This window comes from Lactuca saligna, chromosome 1 (genome assembly GCF_052625555.1).
Source record: "Lactuca saligna cultivar CGN05327 chromosome 1, ASM5262555v1, whole genome shotgun sequence".
Lineage (NCBI taxonomy): Eukaryota > Viridiplantae > Streptophyta > Magnoliopsida > Asterales > Asteraceae > Lactuca > Lactuca saligna.
In genome coordinates this window covers 47,590,038-47,611,899 of record NC_136417.1, presented here as the reverse complement: position 1 = coordinate 47,611,899, position 21,862 = coordinate 47,590,038, and the positions used below count along the sequence as shown (strand labels likewise).

The 21,862-nt window shown below is 33.2% G+C and overlaps 3 protein-coding genes and 1 long non-coding RNA gene across 4 annotated transcripts; 2 read left to right on the top strand and 2 right to left on the bottom strand.

The window, feature by feature from the left end:
* The first annotated feature begins 3,404 nt into the window (after window positions 1–3,404).
* On the top strand, window positions 3,405–4,854 carry LOC145035578 (uncharacterized). The gene is made up of 4 exons (XM_078984108.1): window positions 3,405–3,580; window positions 3,946–4,047; window positions 4,165–4,325; window positions 4,571–4,854. Exons 1-4 carry the CDS (start codon window positions 3,487–3,489, stop codon window positions 4,688–4,690), a joined length of 477 nt encoding a protein of 158 aa, XP_078840234.1. The 5' UTR covers window positions 3,405–3,486; the 3' UTR covers window positions 4,691–4,854.
* A 606-nt stretch (window positions 4,855–5,460) lies between these two features.
* LOC145035572 (uncharacterized) lies at window positions 5,461–8,349 on the bottom strand. Its single transcript, XM_078984100.1, has 2 exons — window positions 7,709–8,349; window positions 5,461–7,532 (listed from the first exon to the last, which is right to left on the bottom strand). Exons 1-2 carry the CDS (start codon window positions 8,042–8,044, stop codon window positions 5,799–5,801), a joined length of 2,070 nt encoding a protein of 689 aa, XP_078840226.1. The 5' UTR covers window positions 8,045–8,349; the 3' UTR covers window positions 5,461–5,798.
* Window positions 8,350–11,117: 2,768 nt separating this feature from the next.
* LOC144997900 (uncharacterized) lies at window positions 11,118–12,685 on the bottom strand. The gene is made up of 3 exons (XR_013660008.1): window positions 12,541–12,685; window positions 12,177–12,436; window positions 11,118–11,474 (listed from the first exon to the last, which is right to left on the bottom strand). It is a non-coding gene; the product is annotated as an uncharacterized LOC144997900 (long non-coding RNA).
* A 5,734-nt stretch (window positions 12,686–18,419) lies between these two features.
* On the top strand, window positions 18,420–21,388 carry LOC145035564 (calcium-dependent protein kinase 26-like). Its single transcript, XM_078984095.1, has 6 exons — window positions 18,420–20,016; window positions 20,085–20,237; window positions 20,314–20,429; window positions 20,508–20,675; window positions 20,770–20,994; window positions 21,067–21,388. Exons 1-6 carry the CDS (start codon window positions 19,065–19,067, stop codon window positions 21,187–21,189), a joined length of 1,737 nt encoding a protein of 578 aa, XP_078840221.1. The 5' UTR covers window positions 18,420–19,064; the 3' UTR covers window positions 21,190–21,388.
* Window positions 21,389–21,862: the final 474 nt, after the last annotated feature.

Sequence of the window (21,862 nt, the reverse complement as noted above, 5' to 3'; positions counted from 1 at the left end):
TGTAGATCTAGTAAGAAATTATTTTTGGTAGGAAGGTAAGATGTTTGTTTCTACATATTTTTTTGACGAACAAAAAATTATGAATCACTAGTTGATTCATTTGTAAGATGATTCACAAAAAAAAATTCTCAAAAAAACATCTTTATGATTCATTTTTAAGTAAATTAAGAAAATTTTTACTTTTATGACAATTTTAGTGAATAACAACAAAATTATTATATAAATGAATCATCGAGATGTTTTTTTGAGAATTTTTTCTTGTGAATCATCTTACAAATGAATCATCTAATGATTCATTTTGTTTGTTCGCAAAAAAAAAAATGTAAAAAAAAAAACTTCTTACCTTCCTACCAAAAATTTCCTTCTTATTTGATATTGACTCTCTCTCTCTCTCTCTCTCTCTCTATATATATATATATATATATATATATATATATATATATGGAAAAGTGAATATACCGTTAAGGGTATATAAGCTTAGGTACCCAAACTCACAATATTACTTTGTTTTGTATCATATATACACATTGTAATTGTCCAATGTTCTTCTAATTCAACTTCTAACTTGATTTAATTCTAAGATTTATATAAATTTTATGTTTATCTTCCTCTTACATAATTTTATTTTTTAACTATAATATATAAAACCTAGTAGGTGTCCGACATAATATATATATATATATATATATATATATATATATATATATATATATATATATATATATAGGGAAAAGTGAATATACCCTTAAGGGTATATAAGCTTAGGTACCCAAAGTCACCATACTATGTTGTTTGTATCATATGTATACATTGTAATTGTCCAATGTTCTTATAATTCAACTTCTAACTTGACTTACTTCTAAGATTTTTATAAATTTCACGTTTATATTCCTCTTACATAATTTTCATTTTCAACTCTAATATATATAACCTAATAGGTGTTCGGCAAAAAGATGTGATATAAGAGGAAAACAATAGTGAAATTTCGAAAATCTTCAAAGTAAATCAAGTTAAGGTTGAAATTTAATAACATTATAATGAATATATCAAATAAAACGACTAATTATAGTGGGTTTGAGTACCTAAACTTATATACCCTTAAGGGTATATTCTTATATCCTTAAGGGTATATTCACTTTTCCTATATAGATGCGATAATTTTTTCCGTTGTTTATTCTTTGAAAATGTTTATAGTTTGAGTTGCCCATTCCTTCTCTCTTTAACATATGTATAAACAGATAAATAAATAAGAAATAAAAAAACATCAATGAATCTGTAAGCAAAACTAATAAAGTGACAGTTAAACGAAAACATAGGAACCTATAATGCCACAAATAACCAACAGAAGTAGAGGGACCAAAAAAGACAAAAAGGAAGCAACTTTAAAATGACCCAAATATAGTTGAGGGATCATTCCTGTCAAAAAATATTAATATGACTAAATACTAATAATATATAATAAAAGACGAAGATTATAAAAAATTCAAACGAAAATGAAAGGGTTGTTTATGAACAAAAGCATAAAATTAAAAGGTGAATGTTGAAAAAAGTAATTCCAACGGCAAAGTAATAATAATAATAATAATAATAATAATAATAATAATAATAATAATAATAATAACTTTCTTTTATCACTCAATTCTCGTGCTGACAACACAAGTGTAAATAAACCTTGGATTGGGCCTCATTGCAGTCTATTCAATTATGATCGGCAAAATTGACAAAAACCTAACATTATACACATTTAGAATAAACATCGTATTATTTGAGTTTTTTCGATTGTTTTTTGAAACAAAAAAAAATATTAAAAATGGAAAAGTTATTGGGGGTGTTTTATTAAATCAATTTTTTCTAGGTATTTGTTAATTAAACAAGCTGGAGTTTTTTATTTGAACACTAAAGACTGTGTTTGGCGCGTCATAACTAGTTTATTTTTCGAGTTTTTTTATGTTGTCGTATTTGGTAAGCTAAAAAATAGCTTATAAGCTAGTTTTTTGAAAAGCTACTTAGACTAAGCTTTTTAGAAGTTTTTTTTTAATTTTCCAAATAACCCGTTAATTAATTATAGAAACAAATACTCTTAAATGTAATTTTATTTAATTTTATATATTTCAGTTAGTTTTACCAAACCTTATTTTTTTTATGAATTAATTTTTTATTTAACAACTAATTTTTCAATTGTTAGGACGCAAAAATAATCTAAATGACTAAAACACTCTCCAATTATTTAAATATGGGCTTGAATGCCAAAAAAAAAAAAAAAAAAAAAAAAAAAAAAAGCCCTACCGTCTTGTCATTAACGGCTTTAGCAGTAAGCATCTGGAGTTCTGTATAGCAACACGCCAACAGCCACAGCCCACACGTGGCCAACAACAAAGCAAAACATAATAGAGTAAATTACAAATATGGTCTCTACATTTTACTCATAATTGCAATTTTAGTTTGATTTCTAAAAATTTCCAAATCATTCCTAACATTGGTTTCTATTTGGCTATCATTCCCAACTCAGATAGAAAGACTTTTGTGTGGGCCTGACAATTCTCAATACGATTCGTAACATGATACGATAAATGAGTTTGTATTGAATTTCGCCAATCTGCTTAGAATTTTAATTAAAGAAAGTTATATATTTTTTAAATGTGGTAAGTATTAGGATCTGATACCGTTGTTTTCCATAAGGTTATTGACCATTTAACCCATAACCTTGATGTTTGGTGAGTTGTTTTTAATGATATTTATATATTTTTATTTATATGTGTTTTAACCTTGTATATTGTTTCTATTTGAATGTTGAAGTTCATTATGAAAAACGGTGTTAGAGAACTGATTTTGTTTTTTGGGAGAAAAATAAGAACTATGGCTATAATTACATTAGAACTTGAATTTATCTATGTTTGTCTTAATATTTTAGTTTTAACATGTTTCCATGAACGTTTTTAATTTTCATTTGTATCTAGAGTTTTTTCATGTTTAATTATCTATTTTATTATGAAATCTGACTCACGAACCTACGAACCCAAATCTGATCTACGAACCCGCCAACCTGTGAACCCGTATAAATAAGTTGGTTGACGGGTCGTATATGGATTTATGTTCCAAACCTGTAAACCCGTAACCTGCGTAGTTAAATAAGTTGTGTTTGGGTTGACTTATTTTGACCCATTAACCTGTTAACCGAAACACGATACGATTACCAGGTCTATTTTTATATCTTTTTTTCTAGAATTTATAGTTAGTAATTAGTGATTAATATGCCATGGACTGAAATAATTATTTGTTTGCCTTCGGTCTTAGTATAAATATAAGATGTGCAATTTCCATTTGAATAGAAATTGCTCCAAACATGGAAGACTAAGTAGGAAATAAACATGGAGGACTAACTAGTAAATAAACATAAAATTAGTGTACAACATTACTATCATCTAAACTCATCGAATTATTGCTTTGCAATTGCAACTTCATCTCAGATTGAAGGATCCAAATCCAATGGAAGGAATTCGAATCCGGTTGTTCGTCGTGCTTCTTTACTTTCTATCCATAACCGTATCTTCCATCTGCGCCACAGATTTCAACTACTGCAGTGAGCTTCTAGTTTCATCTTTCAGTGTTCTGCGATTTAAGCATCTCGAAATTGCATATTTTGATATTGAGTTTGGGTCGATTTCGATTTAATAATGCGTTATTCCTAATTTTCTGGGATTTTTTGTGCTTTTTAAATGGGGAATTCGCACAAACTTGATCTTAGATTTTGGGATGTAGTTAGTGTCAATCAATACCTATTTCTTTTCAACTGCGAAATTGATATCATCGATTTTGTCGCCAAAAGAAAATTGATTTTAACTACGTTTTTTTTAATTAATCACAATAGTTTTGAATTTTGATGAAATAATAGTCTTATATGTGCTTATTATTTTAATTTTAATTTTAATATTATAATATATGTAGATAAGAAGAAAGAATATTCCGTTGAGGTAAGTGGAGTTGTGATTAGTCCTGACCCGATAACAAAAGGCAAAGTCACCTCCTTTACTATTTCTGCATTCACAGGTAAGTTATTTATTTATTTATTTTATTAATTAACAACAAACCAAAGTTTATTTTTATATCCTTGCTTGAGTTTTATTTTATTTTTTTTATAAATTTATACTCATTTTTGGCATGCAGATAAAGCATTATCTAGTGGGAAAGTTGTAATCGATGTTGCTTACTTTGGATTTCATGTCTATGGTCAGACCGGTGACCTTTGCGCCGAAACATCTTGCCCGATTCTTGCTGGCGACTTCACCATTTCTTACTCCCAACTCTTGCCAACATACGCTCCCCCTGTAAGTGGATTTTACTGATACTGATATTGACTGTTACAGTGTGACTTGGAATTTAGTGACCAGAATAACCTGATCCATATTGAAGTGGAGAAACCCGAATGACGATTTCAAAAGGATAAGTGTTTGGAGTAGTTCATTCTCTGTGTTGTTTTATTGTTTTCCTTGATTGCTAATGTAACACCGACAAATTAAGAGAATCTTGTGGATTTGATATAATAAGTAATAATGTGGTTTGATGAATGTAGGGTTCCTACACACTTACGTTGAAGATACAAGATGGTGATAAAAATGAGCTCACATGCATCAAATTTGATTTCAGCATTGGTTTCTTCTTTGACTCCAAGAGAGGACTCGCGGATAGTTGAGTTCTTGAAATTCAATACGAATATCTTTATGTTCATTATCTTCGATGGTTTTATATGACCGATTCTGGTTGTTATGTACCAATTTAAATGTATGGATTGTATATAGAACGTATTAAATCGTATATATTGTTGAGAAAAAATAAAATAGTTTCTTGTTAATGAAAGCGTGTGACTTTCCCATGAATGAAAGATTGCATTAGAATTACAATATATACAAATTAGAAAGAGAGTGGGCTACAAGAATAACATGGGCTAACTATAATTACTAATGGCTATGTAAAATAATATAGAACACATACAAAAGAATCATATAAGAGGTTGCTTGGGAATTTTTCCTATACAGAAGTGAAGAATCTTTCCACGTGTTCAAACACTAACTTTTAGAAAAGGTTGAAACTTTACAGCTAACATACCCATCAAAATTGCAATATACCCTACAACAATCAAGAACCCTAAATACCAATTGCCCCAATTTTGGGAATTGGAATCAGAAAGTTCCTTCATATCCAAAACAATTGAGAGTTGAGATATGACCATTATCCTACCCCCACACCTTTTGGAACTCTAAAAGTTCAAGAATATATCGACAACTCAAAAGGGTATTCTTCTTTTCAAGATATATACCCGCGTACAACTTCAAATGCACTAGTTACAATCAACAGGGAGGAGATAATACAAGTATACAACCATGGATGATGATGTTCCTGTCAACTAAAAATGGTGGGGTTTCCAACATATATTCAAACTCCTAATTCATAAAGTACAACATATTTAAAAGATAATTACTATCATTAAAACAACTAGAAAACCAACGTATAGCTTTCATTACATATGGTACAACTCATAACAGTCATATTAGACATTCCAAGTTAGACACTTAAGACATTTACACAGTTAAGACTTTTACAAACAGTTCCCTCCCCATAAAAGAAGGGAAAACTCAACACACAAAGTCAAAGACTTTGAAACCCCATTTACATTTAACCTTAAAAACACTCGATAATCACCACTTATGTGATTTCCCATATTCAAACCAGTCAAGAACAAGAAACATTAGTAAAAAAAAAAAAAAAAGCTCACAGCTTTACCCCGATAACTCACATGTCCTCTATATGACAAACTCAGTTACAGGTGCTGACGTGGCATTGACCACCACACCATTAGCGGCAGGTGGTGGTGGCGACTGAGTGTAGTGAAACTCGATCTGTAGCCTGTGATGAACTGGAGTTGAAGAAACCAAACCTTTCTTGATATCTGCTTGCAGTTCCCTTATAGGAATGGCAGCCAAGAAGTTCTTAATATACTCCTTACAAGATTCTTTTCCATAACAAATCTTATCGCCGGAATCACTAGGCTGCTCAGCTGCCGGAATCTGCTCGCCGGAATCCATGGCGGGAAGTCTGAAAATTGCTGAGCTCCGATCAAATTTCAAGATATAAGCTTGATTGCAACCTTCAAAGAGTCGTTCCCCTAAAGTGTCAATTATGTAATAAGCATCTGAATCGACTTTCAATACAAAAAAGTGGTCGTTCCAGCTAACTATGTAAACTTGAGGTTCGCTGTTTGTAGAAGCTTCTGATTCATGGCTAATCTCATCCCACATGTTATCAAATGACATTGCTCCGTGTAAAAAGTCAAAACTACCCTCGTGGAGTTCATCGGGGTGAAAAAAACCGACAAAAGATTTTCCGGGGATGACGGAGAGAGGGCGGAGATTGGCCTCGAGGACGGTGTCAAGATCAAAATGTTTATCTGGAAATCGGACCATGTAAGTTTCGTTATCACAGAGACGCCTCCATTCTGATGAACCTTCTCTGATGAGAGAATCAAATTGGGATTTAATCGGCATCAAATTGTGATTGTTTTGGAACCAATCGGAAATCACCGTCACAAGGGCGGTGCAAGCGCTTTCTCCGGCGGCCTCTTCACTACGTTGATCTATAGAAGCAAAGAAAACCTCCGTCTGAAGCTTCATGCACCCATCTCGGCTGATTATCTCCCTCTGTTCCCAATTCCCGATTGCAAAACTGTCGTCCCCAAACTCAGAAGCCGGAAGAATTACCTGAGGTAGGTTAACTAGAGACTCATCGGAGCTGAGTTGCCTCCGGTCAAAGTCAATATCATCTCCACCTTCTTCACCGTAATCTTTCTTTAACAACGGTTCGCCCTTCGGTGGTGATTTGAAATTTAATTTCCTCTTCTTCCATGGTAAGATGCTTCGTTTCGGAATCTGAGTTATACTCTGTTCAGAATTCGAAGCGGTCGGGTCATTTTCCGGTGAGCACCGCTCACTCTCATCGGATTTCTGGTTACTATAATAAAGATTGTCCTCGAAAAGAGATCCACCGGCGTAATTTGCATATGCCAACGTGCCATAGCTAAATGATTTCCGAACGTTAGCATTCTCGAACGATTCGCCGTCCCCGGAATCATCGCCTAAATCAGAGTCAACAAGATTGGAATTGGAATTGGAATAGTCACCTTCGTCACTCCTGCTTCCGCTAATTTCGTTATCGTCCTCGCCGGAGGCTTTTTTGCCTCTTTTAATCGAGACGTACTCCTTGAAGATCTTAACTTTTCTTAATCCCGCTTTAAGTGCTGAATGCTCGTCTTTATCCCCCGATGAAGTTTCCGATGATTGATTTTGAGTTTGAGCAGCTCTCAACTCCATTAAACTGAGTGATACATGAAGTGATGGGTGAGGCTCCGTCGATCCAGATGAAACGACAAGAGGAATATTGAGCTCGAATTCTTTTTCGTTTGCAGAAGAAGCAAATTCAGCAAGATTCAAGTAGGCTTTTCCGATTAAAGGAACCTTGTTCTTCAGCCCTGTGTTTGATCCCTGGATTAAAGCAAAAAAATCCAATATCTTAGTAAAAGCATATGATAATTCCGAATATATTATTCAATTAAACATAATCCGATTGAAATTCAATGCATATACATGAAAAGAAGATTCAGAACAATGTTAAATAATTATGAAAAATAAATTAAAAGGGGAGAAAATAAAGAACTCACAACTGTAAATCCAATCTCCCATGGAAGAAAGTCATTTTCTTTATACCCAGAAAGGATACAAACTGAATTGAATTCTTGATCCCAGAATACAACACCGTTCGGATCAACGATTTCCCCTTCTCTTGTGAAATCCCTCTTCGATGTTCTTCTAAATGAACCCAAAGTGATCTTGGGTCCTTTCCACTTGATTTCCACAACCCTACGATTATCCTTCTCTAGGTCGGAATGTAGAGGATCACAATTCGCACCCTCCATCTTCTTCACCACCAATTTCACCTCAAATTTTCTTGATAAAATCGGCGGCCATGGGCGCCATTTCATCATCTTTACCACCATTTACAGTCAAGATCGAAGATATACAGAAATTGAAGACGTGGGAGTTGTTCTTCTGGACTTTGAAAGCTTATTTCAAGAACCGAAGAAAGATTCAATGCGGGTTATTGTTCAAACTTGTGATCTAGTAATCTTGAGGTGTGGGTTTTGTTTGAGAAGAGAGGTGGATGGATTTGAGAGATGAGGAGGTGATGTTTTTTCGCGTGGGTATAGATGTAGAAACAGCGGACAGCGGTGCAAAGGAAAGTTAGAGAGAGAAAGTCCGAGGGATATGAATCTATGATCATAGTATGATACTTCGTGAGGTGGTATTTCCTTGGATAAAACTTCAAAATTCAAAAAATATGTTTAAATACAAAAGGTTATCAAGATTTGGATAAAGCGTTTTTGAGTTATAAAAATCAAAATCCAGAGAGATATTAAGATCATCAAATATAATTTTAATTTATAATTTTTAAATATTAAAAATATTTCAAACATTTAATATTTGTTCAAAAGTTATAAAATCTTTAAAATATTAGTTACTAGGTTACAACTCGTGGAAACCACGGGTAAAATATTTATAAAAAATTTAAATTATTAATAAGCAATAAAATTTGATTTATACGATAAATGATTTACACGATCATATTACAATTAAATGAGCAATGAAAATTTTATATGGATTTCTAAATAATCGGATATTTTACATAATTAAATAACCATAAATTTTCTCTTCGAACTATAACACAATAAACACACATACTTGTGTCACAGAAATTAACAAAACAAATTAATATCAAATCAACAATCACATTTCATTACAACCACGTTTTTCATAGTAGGAATTACAACAACTTCAGGGGAAAAGAACTATAGCAACAATAAAATATAGTATCAACACCGATGACGTTTTAATCAAAGCACAAACAACTTAAATTACATAGTTAACACGAACAATTTTATCCACTTAGATAACAAATACTGTTTAACAACGATTCTCAACAAACGTAAAAAATTCAAACTTTTCAATAAATATTTTTTAAGTTTTAGAAACATGCACCTATAAATATGAAAATTAGCTTTAAACATCCACCTAATGTTCTGTATATGACATAGATAAAGTAATGCAATAAGAGGTAGTAGAAGGGTATAAAAGTAAAAATATTTTTGGTTGAAAATGGATGGGAAAGAGACATGTGCAATAGAAGAGTCTTTTATTAAGAAAGAAAATTGTAATTGTAATGGTTAACGAAAAGTTGGATTGAGGGTGGAGTGAAGTGAAGGAAATATTTTGACTTTGAGATAACCCCTATCATAGTAAGAGTAAATTGTATAAAGTTAAAATATCAACTTACCTGCTAATAGCTTCATTTGTTTGAAAATAAAAGGGTAAATTACACCAATCGTCCCTCGTGCAGGTGCCAAAAAGCGTGTTTAGTCCCTATTTTAAAAAATTAACTCGGACCGTCCCTCGTTTGTTTAAAACTTGCACGCTTCGTCCCTGATATGTGTTTTTGTTGCAAATGTAGTCCACGCCATATTTGAAATGACCATTATGCCCTTGGATATTTACTTTTAATTAATCTAATATTATTTATTATTATTTATTAATATAAAAAAAAACAAGCCTCTCTAATCTCTCTCTCTCTCTCTCTCTCTCTCTCATACGCCAGAAAATACCACAACCATTGATCTCTCTCTCTCTCTATCTCTCTCATCCTCCTCCACAGTTTCACTCTCTTCTCCATTTTCACACGAAGGACAGTGATGGATATTTCATTCCGGAATCTCGGCCTTCTCTTCCGTGATGAATAACCTCTCGTCATCTGTGTAATATCGTTTCATCACCGTCGAGGTTAGAACCGGTAATGATAGACGAAGTTACTTCTGTTTGTTTCCAGTCACTGATGATCTAGTACTCATCTCCCATCGTTTTCGATTCTCCAATTGATGATCACCACCTGATGACAGTGCCGGAGTCTTCATCTCCAAATCAACACAACTCTCCACGACTAGGGTTTTGACATATCCCATCAACGGCAGCTAGGGTTTCGACATATGCGTCGAGCTCCACAACTTTCACCAGCGGCGGCTAGGGTTTTGATCTTTTCCTGCATCATTATAGATTGGTAGAGATATGGAGATCATCGAGCTCCACAGTTGCAATTGAATCCGGCGTGAAGCTGATGGGTGGATCGATCGCATATGTATGTTTTTCTATCACCCTCCTTTTGCTCCTCTATCTCTCAATCGGAGATTCCTCTTCACCATTCTTCTTTCTTTTGAGTTAAAAGTTTGATCAGGAAAAGATCAATAGATAAAGTAAGGTAGGTGATGGTCCCGATGGTAGTTTTTTATGGAGATTGGTAGCTGTGATTGGTGATAATGGTGGTTTTCTGTGAAATCGATGGTCGTTTTTGTGAGATTAGGATTATGGATAAGGCGCTAAACAGGGGAATAAATGGCGATGATAGGTGGTGGCTCCGGAAGAGCTGGCGGTGATAGGTGGTGGTGGGTCCGAAGAATCTTGTTGCAGGAAATGAAAAGGGGAGGGGCGGGGATATTTGTTTCGTTATTTTTTTAATTTAAAACTGATAAATAAATAAAAAAAATGAAAAAGGAAATTATTAAGGGTAAAATAGTCATTTTATGGTAATAGGGACTAAATGTGCAAGTTTTAAACAAACGAGGGACTATCCGAGTTAATTATTTAAAATAGGGACTAAACACGCTTTTTGGCACCTCCATGAGGGACGACTGGTGTAATACTATATGACCAATTACCAAGAAATTCAAAGATGTGATGATAAAAAAATATATACTATGTCATTGGATCTTTACCTGCAAAAATGCACTTATAGGCATTAGACGCAAGAATGAATTTGCTCAAAGAATTGGTTTGAAATAGTAGTTCTTAAGATGATAGATTTTTATTAATTTATTTTTTGTGGCAAAAACCAAAACTTTTGTCTTCCTAAAGAAAACATACAAATAATCTACGCGAAAACTCTTAAAAAAAAAATCCAATTTTAATAATAGTCAAATCGTTTCACTCTTAGTATTACAAGCTCAAGCTTAAAGGCACCACAATAATTCAAAATAAACTAAATTGGAAAATAAGGGTACATTGCTTATTCTTGCATGTCTAGAGCCCCCATAGAAGTTTCATCCTACCAACCTGTATAATGCTCTAATAAAATAAAATAAAAAGGTATGATGTTATAATTTAAAATAACAATATGAAAATAAAATGCTAAAATTACAATAATAATAAAATCCTTTAATAGCTTCAAGATATATTAGTGATATAAGAAAAATGGAAAACTGAATCAAACCCCTAAGTTCGTGTTGATAACCTGCAACTAAATGTGAATAATCTGCAACACCTTTAAGACACTCAAGTTGTTGCTGACCTCCTTTAGCTACAAATGATATATAAGCACATAAAGCCCTGCAAACAAAAAACCGATTATCATAACTAAAAGAATTTTCCAATCAAGCTGCGACAAATGCGAATGAAAGTAATTTACTATTATACTTGTTAAATACAAATAAATTAGCAAATTCTAATGAAAAAACTTTAGTATACTACTATGCAGTCAAATCTAAGAAAATTATTAGAAATTGAAGATCAATGGATATTTAGAGAAGTAAGAATGGTAGTTGGCCTTGAATTTTCCAAGGAAGTAGGAATTGCATTAGACCTTGGGAACCCCCTGATTTCTCTATTGTGCAGGGTAGACAGATTTGGCCTTGACATTTTAGATAGATTATCCTTGATAAGAAAGCTCACTCAAGATATTAAACAATAGCATATTAGAATAATTTGTTGTTGTAAGTAAGACACATAAATAAAGGTAAGGGGTTGTTTTCTTTATACTTAATGGGTTAAGCACCTAATTTGGCTATATATGGTTGTTTCAACCACATCACTTGTACGATATCGTGTTACTCAGACATTTTGAATAAAAACCAAAACAAATTATGTTATGTGTGTCAATATGCGAACTTAACTTATTCAGACATTTCATCAAACACTTAATATGTGAAGTTAAAAAGTACACATTTCATCAACCAAACATGAAGTCATAGTAATTTTGATCAAGTATGTAGTTAGAAACAAAGTTGGAAGAAGAAGGATACATATACGAACCTAAATTAAATAGATATGAAGAATGATCGGCAGAAACGAAATACTTTTTATAGACTTGTATATGAAATCGAGAATGCAGTGGTTAATCTTATTTTCTGGAAGAAGAAGGATACATATACAATCCATTCTACTTCTTTGATTAACAATTATCACAAAGACATATTAACAAACAATTGCTCTTCAACTGCAAATCAGATTTTTTTTTTTTCAATTCCACCTCAACATATACCACTATTCATCATCTCCTTCTCGTCTTGGAACTAAAAGCAAACAAATGCAGAAACAAAATTAAAATAAGATGTTTGGTACATACATGAACATGAATTAAGAAGTTAAAGTGATTGAAGAGTTTGATTCGATTTACCTGTGTATATCAACAATGCGATACCTCAACTTATAAATCATTTGATTTCAGTTACGTTGATGAACAAATGATTATATTACTCCATGACACATGATTTAAATTTAATTTCTTTGTAGTTATTTTAATCATATCAATTATTATCGCATTGAATCATGGGGTTTATATATTGAAATCGAAGCAAATGGAGGCGTGATTTGGGGAAATAACGGATGAGTAGATAGAGTTTTAAAAGCCTAAGGGTATATTAGGTACTTTACTTAGAAATTTTGTAGCTGGAGAAGCTGCCACGTAGGCAAAAAAGGATTGTTTTATTAAGATAGGGGATAAGTCAAAATACAAAATGATAAACAGTAAATTGGTAATAAAAATTCATTTGAAAAAAAAAATCAAGGGAATGTAGCATCATATCGGATCTCGACCCTACGATCCTACCCACCATCGGGTCAAGTACATACCAAAATAGTTATGGACTTAGACACTAATCCAACACTTTATTACTTTGGATGTCCATAAAGTTCTTAATGATTGGTATTAATCCGTTAAGACCTTATTTCTCAATGCATGGGACACATACAACTAATAAGACCTCATTTTTATCACTCAATGTCCCTTTTCAAGAGTCTAGAAGGACAACCCTTTTCGTCCAAATCACATCATGCACCACCTTATGGCTTTTGGGACAAGAAATGCTTTTATTAAAGTATGGTGAAATCTATGCATATATACATAAAGTTAGGAATTTTATACCTTCTGGAGCTTCTTGAGCACAAGCTAACTTCAGATCTACAAGCTTGATCTTCTTCTCCAACTCTTTGATGCAATACCTTCCTCTTAAAGCACTCAAGAACACACCAAATAAGCTTAAACACACAAAGGAAAGGCCAGGGTTTGGGGAGGACGAATATAATCTGTGGAGGCTAAGGTAAGGGAGGTTTTGATGCTCATAATGTTGCTTATATAGGCCCCAAACCCTAAATATTAGGGTTTCACCCTGACATTAGTACGCACAACATACACAAGTGTACACCTAGTGTACTAAGGCGGACCTTAGTACGCTTAGTGTACTCTTATGTACGCGCAACATACTCCCTCTTGGACCTTAAACTTATCTTGGCTCTTCACTTCCAACCCCAAGGACTATAAATGATAAGGTAATGATAGAACAGGGTTCAGGAATATCTGCCAAATATCAGGATGTTACATGTAAGGTTGAAGTCTAGATATCCAACCCAACAAACCTATGTCGCTCCACTATGTACTCTACTATAAATCCAATAAGCATGTGAGTGGCCTCATAAATTGACGAGATGATGTCATCTGGATTTTCATGAAGTTGGTGATATAGTGGGTTATAAGTCAAAGGTACATTTGGCTCTGGCTGTCTAGTTGGTTGTCTAGTTGACTGTGCAGGTTGTCTACTTCTTGATGAACTGTCTGTTGGTGCCACTCTTGATCTCTTTGCTAGCATATCCAAAATTAATCACACAAATCCACAAAACAAAACTTTCCATTAAACACACCATGTGTCACATAAAAGAATAAATCAGTTTGCAAGATGTTTTAAACACAGTTAAAATAAATTCAGTATGAATAAATATATATTTCGAGTCATGTTTCTATTTTCAATAATTGATTATTTTCAAATAATTTTACCTAGTCAGTCAAAAAGATAAACAATCATAAAATTGGTTGCCACTGACAGGCTCCAACTAAAAATAGAAAACAGTTGCAACAAATAAATTTTCAGACTGACATTATAAATTGCAACGACTTTTTTATTCACCCATTGTCCCAAAACCGCCCCTACTGCATAATCACTCGCATCACACATAATTTCGAAAGGTAAAGTCCAATCGAGTGATTTCAAGATAAGGGTTTTAACAAGTTTATTTTTTAGTGTGGTAAAAGCTTCAAGACATGATTTATCAAAAGAAAATGATGCATCTATTAAAAGTAAATTACAAAGAGGTTTTGAGATCGCACTAGAATCCTTGATAAATCTTCGATAACAGCCGGCATGTCCAAGAAAAAAATGGATACCTTTTACCGAAGTGGGTGGGGGAATAGTAGAAATAATTTGTACTTTGGCAGGGTCAACTTCAAAACCGCGCTCGAAGACAACATGGCCAAGTACAATTCCCTCTTTTACCATGAAATAACTCTTCTCCCAACTTAAAACCAAATTAGACTCAATACAATATTTTAAAACTTTTTCTAATTGGTCTAAACATGTATAAAAAGAAGATCCAAAAATAGAAAAATCATCCATGAAAATTTCTAATGAGTCCCCCACCATGTTTGAAAAAATAGTCATCATACATCTTTGGAATGCGGCGGAGGCATTACACAAGCTGAATGACATCCTTCATAAAGCAAAGGTGTCATAGTAAAACAAATTACAAAACAACTTTTAAATATAAGTGTCATACTATTGATCTTATACGGTTAGATCGCCCGCATAGAGTTGCTAGCTACAACTTCGTCTGACGAGACAAATTTTTGGCGTTGACGTTAGTACCATTGAACATTACCACGTGTTATAACGGGGTGAATGACTTAAGCATGCCCTACTATGGGGTCAGTGAAAAAAATGTAGTCGCAAGTTCGGTTATCAGTTCATCATAAAATCTCAGTTTTGGTTTGTTACTGTATAGAACTGATATTGGGTTTATACGGAGTTTTTGTTCACTATACTAGTTGAAAGAGACTGTATGTAGTGGGATAGTTTGTGACCCAAAAAGATAAGTATCAATACTATAAATTAAGTCATATAACACTTAATTAATATCATGTCACGCCTCATTAAGGTTTAATAAGTTATAGCTAATAAGTTATTTATATAAACCCTTTGTTCTTGTACGAAAACACAATATGTATGTGGGAGGATTTTGTCCCACTAGTTAAGTGCCGGTTCCCAAATTATGTAAAATAATACTTAATAATTATACGATACAATTTTACAAAGTTAATAAATTCGAAACTTATGAGTTTTACATAAAAACTATACAAACGTTTGTACAATATTTCTATAATAAAGTTGGTCATTTATGTTTTCACAAGATGCGATATGAGTTTATTTTATATAAATTGGCACTCAAAATCCTTTTATAAAAAAACATTTTGGTCAAGGGAACCATATAATTTTTTATATAAATTGGACTTACTTATATGTATTTCCATATTTTGAAATTTTGGATTTGAACGCATGATGTTTCTAAATGAGACCAAATACATTTTTATAACTCAATTATCCTATACTTTGATAGAAAGATATGTATTTTATAAAAGATGGTCAACCAGATAAATTTTATAAAACGCTTTCAATTATAAAAATACTTTGTGTCAAAAACTGTAGAGCTCACCAACAATTTTGTTGATGTATTTTAAATGCATGTATTATCAGGTTATTTAGCAGGACGGAAGTGTTCGCTCTAAAGGCTCTCTGTTATTTTTATTATACCCTTGTAAACGTCGTTTGTTAGACGTGTGTCACGATTTAGCGATAGTTATTTTCAATGTAATTTCTGTTTCGGTAATAATAGAAAATTATATTTGTACTGTTTAATGTATGTTCAATAACTGTGATCACTGATTTACGTCGCGTACCTCGATGTTTCCACCGACGGCCGGGGATATGACAGAAACCCTAAAAGATCATAGGATGGCCATAGCGTCGTGCCTATTCAGCCCAAGCCTAACAAGTCTCCTTGTAATCAAAATCCTAGCTGCCAAAAACTCGCTCTCTATCTTAAGGAACATACAAGAAGCAAATGAATGAAGATTTGATTTAGTTGGTTGTCGAACAATTTTACTCTCCATGAATCTACCATTAAAGAATATATGTCTTGGTTATATGTAATCAATATGATATACAATACTAAACAAAAAATGGGTTGAATAATTTTTGGTTCATGTTGTTTTAAATGGATCTACATTTTGGGAGTGAAATATTAAATTTTGATTTGTTAATGCTTCTCTTGTCTATACTTATATGTATATGTTTGTACATCAATCCATAATGAAAACCATTATAACCTCGACCATCGAGGAATGTTTTGAGCATCGAACAATGACATTCTTTTTCTTCATTGTTATACTAATCTTTGTTAGTATTGGAGTAACTTGTTACTCCTCTATCTTTGCCGACCTTCTTGAATGACTTTGTATCGGTGATTTTCTATCACTAATATCATTGAAGTGTAATGAAATTAGTTTGTTGATCAATGTTACTTCGATAAATATTAAACAAGTTAGGATGGTGTGGAGTGCATATTTGTTTAAGTTTGTCTTAGTTGAAAGTATATTGGTATTTAGGAGTGAAGCCCTAACGGGGGCTCGGGGTCAGCGCCCTTGAGAGCGGGATCCAAGGAGTAGAGCCTTTGGTCGAGTTCGAGCTGTTTATGACAATTTATGTGACATATTTTAAACAGAAAGTTACATTTATGTAACCATCATATGACAATTTTAAGATAGGAAGTTAGTTTCCTGTTATATGATCATTTTCGAAATTAGTTTGGTATACACATTATCATATCATCTTGTGCATTCTCTCTTCTAAGAACGAGTTTTATCCAATTAGAGATTTTTCGAGTGTACCTTAAAAATGTTTTAATCTAAAAGTGTTTCAGAACTCTTATTGATCCAAATATTATATACCTCGTTTTTCTGACACTTAGTAGACAATTTTTCCAAACAAAAATACTTGGATCAAAACTTCTTAACTAGGAAGAGATACGAAAGTTTATGAATCTGATTTTGTTTCATGGGTATTCCATAAGAATACAGACAAGGTAGTTGAGAAGATTTGATATAAATCAATACCGTGAAAACTTTATTACGACTCTAATCGAGTAATATGCATATTATTTATAGACAACTTTATTACGACTCTGGTGGTTTATAAGTTTCTCACCAATTATATTTTGGAATTTCTCCTTTTCTCAAGAGAGATAAAGAATACTCAACTATATCAATCACATCATTAATGTTGTAAATGGATCTTTCTTCATCAGCCACCATGAAAATGGCTCGACCTTGTGCTTTACTGTGTAATCTAGCTGCTCAATTTAAAAGCAAATCAGGTGAGTTTAAGCACATCAGTAGCCTATATAGAGAAACAACCCTTTCCCCTATTTCTAGCTAAAGCATCTCTAGTTACCCAGATAACCATTTCTGACATTTTCCCGCCACTTGTTTGCTGAAATGTCCAAAAGAAGAACCTCATATGGAAATATACATATTGATATCACAATCTCATTAAGACATATTTCCATATCTCATCTAACATAGGCTGCATCTTATAACATAAAATAAACTATCGATCACTTCACAATTCATAAAACGACCACCAAATTTTAAAATCATAGATGCAATGCATCCATTATTTGAGAGCATACGGTGTGGGTCGTGTTGCTTCTTGTTGTGGCTGAGTTGGCAGCCCATAACACCGTTATAACATCAAAAACACCACCCCTCATTCTTGTTGCATCGTATTGTGGTGCTTCTTGTTGCCTCCATGACAAAAAGAAACGTGATCACCTATTGGCTGCCAAATTATCTCTCTCTATCTCTCTCCTCTTAACATAGTGTTATAACACCATAAACACCACCCCTTATCTTGTTGCTTCTCGTTATAACACCATTTCAAATTACCCATACCACATAGTCTGAGAGAACATAAAAATGCAAGTGGCAATTATTGTGAAGCACAAACAATTTCATAATTATTTTTGCAATCACTTTTTATTGGTCACGATGCCAACATTATTAAATAAATCAGTTGTCTTGCCCTGTTAAATTCAAAACTATCAGATTTAAGCCTTTAGAATTGAAACTTTACGTTTCTGGACACAAAGTAATATCATAATATGTAATTGAGATTCGAGCATGCTAATATTTTCATAAAAACGGTTTGAAAGTTGCAACAGAAAAACCCATCACGTCCCCCTTTTGGCCTTTCCTCCGACGTCCACCGCCCTCCGCCCTCTCTCTTCTCAAATCCTTTTCCGCCATAGCTGCGCATCGAAATCTGCAAAATGGAGACTAGAGGAGCCACGTTCAAATTCCAAAAAGTTATATCTACGAATAACGTCACACATTCCCTTTTCTAAGCTTTTCTTGTAGGGACCTGATAAAACCATATCAACATAACTTTTCGATCATACCCTCCAATCCTGTGTTCGTTTTCCATCAAATGCACATTATATTCACCTCAATATTCTCTGATTCGGGTTCCTTTTTTGTTATTTTCGTGGAAATAATCCGGCTCTTGGAAAACTTTGTGGGTAAAGCTTATTCCCTTTTTGATCTGTTGCTTCATACCAAAAAAGTTTGTTGACATTTCGTAACAGGATCGATTGAACATAATAGGGCTTTATTCGTTTGGGGGTTTTGCACACCAACTGTTTGTTTAAATTCCATATTCACCGCATCCTTTTCTAAAAGTGGAAGTGCATCGATACTTGAATCTGTAAGGTCATAGTATGCATCTCTCTACCTTTTGGATAAAAGTGGGTTAGATTTAGATGGGAAATTGCTTAAAGGGTTTATGCTGGCGTCAATCACAGCCTCCACCCAAGATTGAACCGGATTTACCAGACAATCAATCACAATCTAAAGATCCTCCACCCACTCAACAAACACCTCCACAACATGACATAATCACAGAAAAAGATCATGAACACGAACACGAATCTAAACAAGAAATCAAAGTAGAGACAAAGCCATCCAGAAAAGTTTCATTAGCAAAGCAACAAAGCAAACACACACAATCTGTCAAAAAGCCTCAAGAAGTGAAAAGATTGTTAAGTGTAGGGCTTCAAACCAATCGTGTCTTAAAAACCAAATCCGGGAATCTAAAAGATTTATACCTCTTGGGTAAAAAACTAGGCAATGGTCAATTTGGCACAACATATCTTTGCAAAGAGAAGTCAACCAACAAAGAGTTTGCTTGTAAAGCAATTGCAAAAAGAAAACTCCTCACAGATGAAGATGTGGAAGATGTTAGAAGAGAAATTGAAATCATGCATCATATATCAGGACACCCGAATGTAGTTTCAATCAAAGGAGCTTATGAAGATGCAGTATCAGTTTATTTAGTTATGGAACTTTGTGGTGGAGGTGAATTGTTTGATAGAATTATAGAAAAAGGTCATTATTCAGAACGAAAGGCAGCTGATCTTGCAAAAACCATTGTTAGTGTGATTGAAGCTTGTCATTCTCTTGGTGTAATGCATAGAGACCTTAAACCTGAAAACTTTCTGTTTGTTGATAACCATGAAGATTCAATTATGAAGTCCATAGATTTTGGATTATCGACTTTCTTTAAACCTGGACAAGTTTTTACAGATGTTGTTGGAAGCCCTTATTATGTTGCACCTGAAGTTTTGCTTAAAGATTATGGTCAAGAAGCTGATATTTGGAGTGCTGGTGTTATTATTTATGTTCTTCTTTGTGGGGTCCCTCCATTTTGGGCAGGTAAGTTTTGATTTTCTTGGGTTGTGAATTTGTGGTTGTGAATTGTCACTTTTGCCCTTTGGTTACAGAATCGGAGAATGATATATTTGAAGAGGTTTTGAATGGTAAAGTTGACTTCAGTATTGATCCATGGCCTAAAATATCTGAAAGTGCTAAAGATTTAGTTAAAAAAATGCTTGTTAGAGATCGTAAAAAACGGATAACTGCTCATGAAGTTCTTTGTAAGTTTCTCTTCTCCATTTTCCTCTTTTTATTTATTTATTTATCGTTTTTCATTCAAATTCTTGTTCTTGATAGGCCACCCTTGGATCAGTGTTGATGGTGTTGCTCCAGATAAGCCTCTTGACTCTGCAGTGTTGACTCACTTGACTCGGTTTTCTGCCATGAACAAGCTTAAAAAACTCGCTCTTAGGGTAAAAATAAAATACTCCTTTCGGGTTTTTCTTTCTTTTGACTTTGGTCAAACCCTGAAGCTGTTTTTCGGGTTTCAGGTGATTGCGTCGAGGCTTTCAGAAGAAGAAATTGCTGGTTTAAAACAGATGTTTAAGATGATAGATACAGACAACAGTGGATATATCACTTTTGAAGAGCTTAAAGATGGATTGAAAAGTTATGGCGCTAAGCTTGAAGAGTCTGAAATTCATGACCTAATGCATGCTGTAAGTATATAAGTGTGATTAAATGATTTGAATCCATTCGGTTTTATATAAAATGTTCAAGATTTTAATGGATGAATGAAATTGAAAAACATAGGCGGATATTGACAACAGTGGTAGCATCGATTATGAAGAATTTGTAGCTGCGACTTTGCATTTCAATAAAGTTGAAAGGGAAGATAATTTATATGGCGCTTTTTCATATTTTGATAAAGATGGAAGTGGTTATATAACTTTGAATGAAATCCAACAATCGTGTAAAGAATTGGGAATAGATGATGCACAAGTGGAAGAAATTATCCAAGAAGCTGATTTGAACAATGTAAGTTTTCATTATCTTACTTATTGATTTTGACTTTGACTTTGACTTTGACTTTGACTTTGTTATATGTAGGATGGGCATATTGATTACAATGAGTTTGTGGCAATGATGCAAATGGGAAGTGGAACCGTTGGAAGGAAGGAACAAAAGAACAGCTTGAAAATTGGACTCAGAGAGGGATTTTCGGTTTCTTGATACAAAAAAAGTTCACTTTTTTGTTTATTTTAAGATCATTATTCATGATCTTTGTAAAGTATACAAGCAAAAATTTCGATAATTTTTATGTAATCTAGCAAAGATTTTGAGAGCACATAGAGTTGGCTAGTTGACACAGCTTGAATTCAAGAATGTATCATTTTTTTTTTGTATGTAAATACATGATATGAAAAGATTATTCATGTGCATCTATAGTACTATAATTTCTCAAGCTTATTTTCACCAAAGCATGCAACATATATATTATTAATACATTGGATTCTTTATATAAACCCCAAACGCTCTATTTTTTGAGAAATTGACTTTAAATCCAAACGCCAAATGAAAACACGTTAGAATCCTTAGGAAGATTGTGAAATTTTGAGGAAAGCGAATCACCCATGAAAATGACATCATCGGTGTAAAATAGATGTGACAACATTGGATTTGGGCCACTATTTGGTGTTTGAATCCTGTGGAAAATAACCACATCAGATTAATAATGTATATTTACATATAATAAATGTATGTAATTATAACAAACTCACAAAAACAATAACGTGGGATGCCAAATGAGATGGACTCTCTAAGATACAATTAAATCATATTAATATGCAATAAAGGGAATTGAGTAATTTAACCATAATGTAATATATATTTGGAGAAAATAACT

What these genes read in the sequence shown, in the direction of transcription:
- LOC145035578 (XM_078984108.1), top strand. Translation starts at nt 3,487, where the DNA reads ATGGAAGGAATTCGAATCCGGTTGTTCGTCGTGCTTCTTTACTTTCTA. An exon ending in CACAGATTTCAACTACTGCA is followed by an intron (nt 3,581 to 3,945) that starts GTGAGCTTCTAG and finishes TAATATATGTAG; the next exon opens with ATAAGAAGAAAGAATATTCC. An exon ending in TGCCAACATACGCTCCCCCT is followed by an intron (nt 4,326 to 4,570) that starts GTAAGTGGATTT and finishes TGATGAATGTAG; the next exon opens with GGTTCCTACACACTTACGTT.
- LOC145035572 (XM_078984100.1), bottom strand. Translation starts at nt 8,044, where the DNA reads ATGGTGGTAAAGATGATGAAATGGCGCCCATGGCCGCCGATTTTATCA. An exon ending in GGGAGATTGGATTTACAGTT is followed by an intron (nt 7,533 to 7,708) that starts GTGAGTTCTTTA and finishes GCTTTAATCCAG; the next exon opens with GGATCAAACACAGGGCTGAA.
- LOC145035564 (XM_078984095.1), top strand. Translation starts at nt 19,065, where the DNA reads ATGGGAAATTGCTTAAAGGGTTTATGCTGGCGTCAATCACAGCCTCCA. An exon ending in GGTCCCTCCATTTTGGGCAG is followed by an intron (nt 20,017 to 20,084) that starts GTAAGTTTTGAT and finishes CTTTGGTTACAG; the next exon opens with AATCGGAGAATGATATATTT. An exon ending in AACTGCTCATGAAGTTCTTT is followed by an intron (nt 20,238 to 20,313) that starts GTAAGTTTCTCT and finishes TGTTCTTGATAG; the next exon opens with GCCACCCTTGGATCAGTGTT.